General features: G+C 43.6%; 1 protein-coding gene across 1 annotated transcript; it reads left to right on the plus strand.

Annotated features, from left to right (window-relative positions):
* The first annotated feature begins 2,551 nt into the window (after positions 1-2,551).
* On the plus strand, positions 2,552-3,871 carry LOC140239140 (uncharacterized). Its single transcript, XM_072319024.1, has one exon. It carries the CDS (start codon positions 2,552-2,554, stop codon positions 3,869-3,871), a length of 1,320 nt encoding a protein of 439 aa, XP_072175125.1.
* Positions 3,872-4,969: the final 1,098 nt, after the last annotated feature.

Consider the following 4,969-nt stretch of genomic DNA (forward strand, 5'->3'; position numbering starts at 1 on the left):
ACAGTATTTGCAAAATGACGTCACTTTGACGACATTTTGCAAATACAAAATGTAGTATACTATTTGCAAAAGGATGTCACAAAGCAGTTCTGAAATTGTGCGCAACTTTGCACCGTCACTACATTATGTAAAATGTAACAATTTCTAGCAAAACAATTGTGACGCCACAAAGCAATTTTGACAATGCGCACTGCTCGTACCGTCACTCTGTGAAATGTATCAATTAAAAAAAACAATTGTTACGTCACAAAAACAATTCTGACATTGCGCATTGCTTCGCACCTTAATAACACCGTGCGTTGCGCTTGTCAGTGAACATCAAAGATCGTGCAACAAACATCACAAAGCAGTTCTGACATCGTTCGCAGGGACATGCTTCTTATGGTTCGGTCAATGTAGGATCCCTTCACAACATCACTACATACGACTTCTCGCTTTGCATTTTCCCCATTTCCCTTCTTTTGTTTGAATTTTTTTTATCCAAAATATAAAACAAATATACTTTGCCTAATTTCGAGTTTCTTGTTCAAACTATACGCCACACATTGCGCATTGCTTCTCATCTTAACACCGTGCGTAGCGTTTTTCAATGTAACATCATGATCGTGCACTCCATAACACTTTTAACAAAATACACAAAGCAGTTCTGACAAAGCGCGCAGCGACATGCTTCTTATGGTTCGGTCAATGTAGGATCCCTTCACAACATCGCATCCATCATACGACTTCTCGCTTTGCATTTACTCCCATTTTCCCCCCTTTTTTTTTTGTTTGAATTTTTGATCCAAAATATAAAACAAATATACTTTGCCTAATTTCGAATTTCTTGTTTGAACTATAGGCCTCGGTGCCTTAAAAAGAACTATTCACTGAGGGGCTGCACCCCTCAGTGAATAGTTCTTTTGGAGTCACCGAGCTGCCCATAGTTTTAACAAGAAACTCTCAAGGCAAAGCATATTTGTATAATATGTTTTATGCATTTAACAATGCCGTTATTGATCGCGGTATAGCATTCAAGCGTCAATACAGTCATGTGTTGCAAGCAAGCTTTTCAAGAGTGTACACTGTATTACTATCATGACCATGCCTGCATGATCATCAACTGCACGTCATACACGACTGGCACAGCTGCGAAGTAGAAAAATGTGATGAGATGTCGCCAGAGCCTCCATATTGATCTGTGGGTGCTATACACAGGTTAAAATCGGCAGCGAGGTACAAAATTGGTGGCCGCTTGCTGCGTGAGATCAGCGGCAGCTAAAGACAGGGTCTTAAACATGGCTTTTATGGGGGAGGGGGGGCGGGGGTTACGGTGGCCGCATATGGCAGGTGGCAGGTTTGGCGGTATATTAAGGTGACATGAAAGGTGTTCTTTAAAGACAAGTGGTCACCATAGAACGTTGGAAACGAATTCAGTGTTATCATGATGTCTGTCAATAACGTCACACATTTCTTTCACAACTTCTTTCTGGGGAACTTTGTGTAGTTTGCAGTGTTCGTGTGGCCTCATAAAGCGGGTAGCCGCTGTATACAGGTGGCAACGCAGATATGTTGAACTCTTTCAAATTCTAGTCAGTTATTGCAGGAATGGAAGTTTATTTAAACCACAATAACATACCCTTCTGTTATTCAATGATTCACCTTAGCGCCGTCAGCATAGAATTAGGAGAAAGTTTCATGTACGATGTAATTAGGTTAAAGGCCAGCCTTTTGTAGCCGCGTGCAGTTGTGTTTTCTCGTTAACATGCTCTGCAAATAGTATTCGTCTGCTCGTGTCTTTAATATCTCTCTCTGCGTGTTTTCATTCTTTTTTTTTCTCTCTCACTCTTTTTCTCTCGCTGTCTAGCTCTATTTCAACCTCTCCCAAATAAAGAAAGAAGATATAATACACTGCAATTATCTGAGTAATTTCTATTAAAAAAAAAGAGCAAGTGAAAATGTTAAACCGAAATAACAGAACAAAAAGTCCTGGAAACATTAACACTCGGCAGCAGGAATCCCTGTCCCAGCCCCATCCATTTCGGCAGGGCAGGGCAAAAACAAAGCTCAGATCGAGCAGTGTCGAGGTGCATTTCCCATCAACCACCTTGTGCCTTACTAAGACCACAGAATTAGCAAAATAGAGCGTAATCTATGTACTGGTCCTGTCCCTCACTCTCTATGTGGATCAGTGGTCCAGAGTAACCCCCTTCCCACCATGTGCGTCCTTTAGAAATTCAATTCCTTTTTTTTTTCAATTCAATTCGTTTATTCATCTCAATCATCATAAAAACAAATACATTGTGAGATCAACATAGCAAAAAGAAATATTGATGAGGAGAACGGGGACTACAAAAAGCGATAGCTTGAAAAGGCGTAAAAGTAAAGCCCCCAGATGCGAAATCATCGCATATTCATGAGTAGCCTAATTCATCTTGCAAATTGCCATCAAATGACAAGTCTGTGCTTTGTTCGCCGTCTTCTCACTTCCTTTTTGTTGTTTCCGTTCCCTTTGCATCAAGGAACACTGCCATCTCGACGGGCTGTGACGACAGCATCGTCTCGGAGCGAGATGCCGGTGATGGACAAGCACCGACCCGTGTGGGCCCGGGGCTTGTCGGCCACCGAGCTGGACAGGCGACAGGAGCAAGCCCGCGTTATGAACCACGGTCAGCAAGCGTTGCTCGAGTCCAAACTGGGTAAGCTGGACATTCGGGAAAAGCGATCGGTCAAGGATATCTGCCGCCAGAAGGAAGATGTGCTGCTTTCTCTTCATAGTATCAAAATGACGTCACCGGGTCTGAGTTCAATGGACAGATATCGAGGAGGCGTTCGATCAATAGCACGGTCATCATCATGTGATACCAGGGCATCTTCGTCACTCGAGAACTCATCAGCATCTGGAGATAGTCCAGATAATGACGTCATAGAGAATTGCCCTTCAGCAGCGAAAGAGCTCCACCTACCGAGGTTAAAGCCACAACCAAGGGCTTCAAACTTTAACTCGCGTCGTCGATACAGCGCGAACGACGCCCTCGCCCAGTCACTCGAGCGATTTAACATCTACAAAGCGGGGTTAGTCAAATCGCCTTCGTCGGGGATCATCGCCGAGAACGGGAACTCCGTCTCGATACCGAATACTCGAGGTTCGAGCCTCACAGTGCCTCTAAGTACTCCTTCCTTAAACAGGTCGATTCATAGGAGTCATTCGTGGCATGAAGATGGAGATAATCTTCCTCGGCCGCCAGTGAAAAAAGCCAACCACACCTCGCGGTCTAAAAAGACACCAGTCAACCACGAATTCTTCCATGATAATGAAGCAAAGAACGATCCAAACGATGGCATTGAGACAGTCAGCTTAGCAAACGAAGAGACTCTTACGAGGCCGTCCACTCATTCCAACTCACATCGCAGCTCAAATCTCTTACACCCAGACGCAGTCTTGGTCGCACGGAGTAAAAGTAGTCAGGACACTCAGATCTCCGATGAAGTGAATGATCTCGATAACGACCACCAGGGGAGGCCCCTTTCAGAAATTGCGATCACTGTCACTGTTCCACAGATTACAAAAAAGCCGCTTCGTCTGCTGAGACGGAAGTCGCTGGCTGTAAAGCCGCCCACGCCTCGCTACCCCAACCATCGACGACAGTCGTCACCCGAAGTCTTCATTCACACGATGTCGCAGCGCAATCGTTTGCTATCTCTGTCGAGACAGACGTCGACTTCGAGTGCATCTCCCACTCTCTACACCCATAGGAGTGACGATCTCGACTTGAGTGTGAAGATACAGAATTTTCTGCAGCGGACCGATTCTTTTATCAAATCATCGGGTGTCGATAACTTGCCGAATTTAGACCCAAATCACGCCAGTGACGATGAGGAAGATGAGTGAGATGACGTAATCGAATTTCTGTTTAGGCTGGAACGCCAAAGCTTGCAGCTGGTCTGACAATAGAGATCTTAATTCCACGGATATCGTGGTCATTCGTCCGGGCCCCATTTCATAAAAAGTTGATATGATATGAAACTAACTCTCGCTGGAATGGCAGTTGTCATGGTAACGACAGGAATCCAGCTTCCTGATTGGCTGTTGTTATAGGAAGTTGACACTCCTGCAAGAGTTGCTTTCGCAACATCTTTTATGAAATGAGACCCTGTTTTTTAAATTTGTCCTGTTGGTACCAAAGATTTTAGAAAAAGAAAACATCTTTTCTATAATGCTGATATTCTTCGTACTTTCATTTTTCAATTACTGTATACCATAACTAATCAGTAGCGTAATTTGGTTTTTCTCATCGTATCTGTTACAAATATTATTAGATATCGTTAGATATATCATTTAATTCGTCGTTGCAAACGTAAAAGTCCTTCATTCCAGCTATGTTCCTTTGCATGTATTTGTATTTGTGTTTTTTTTTTTACACTGTGAGCAAATCATAACAACGCACACAATATTTTCTCGTTGTGTGAAAAAAAAAATAGTTTCTTGATGCACGTCAAATCAAATACAGCATTCATGTTTTTAAGAACGTTCACTGATGTTCACAAACTTGCAAGGGGTCGCAAACAGGAACGAGCTCATAGATCCGGAATACACCTCACACGTTTAGTCCATTATCACTGATTGAACGATACCCAAGTGTTTACATAATTATGTAGAAGTGGCCCTGAGGAGTGTCAATGGGTATTGGTCCCTGATTCGAGGCAGCTGATGGCAGCGGCTGTGGGGACCATCCCACGAGTCATACAGCCTACGAGTTCGACACTGGAAAAAAGGTCCGTGACAGCATACAACCCACGAGTCATACAGCTCATGAGTTCGACACTATAGGTAAAAAAACACGGGGCTTAATGTGTCAGTCTCGTTGGCCTTGTTTGCTTAATGTCGAACTAGCATGGATTGTATGACTCGTGGGCTGTATGACTCATGGGCTGTATGACTCATGGGCTGTATTACTCGTGGGCTGTATGATTATTTGGTGCCGAACTC

Source organism: Diadema setosum, chromosome 15 (genome assembly GCF_964275005.1).
Source record: "Diadema setosum chromosome 15, eeDiaSeto1, whole genome shotgun sequence".
Lineage (NCBI taxonomy): Eukaryota > Metazoa > Echinodermata > Echinoidea > Diadematoida > Diadematidae > Diadema > Diadema setosum.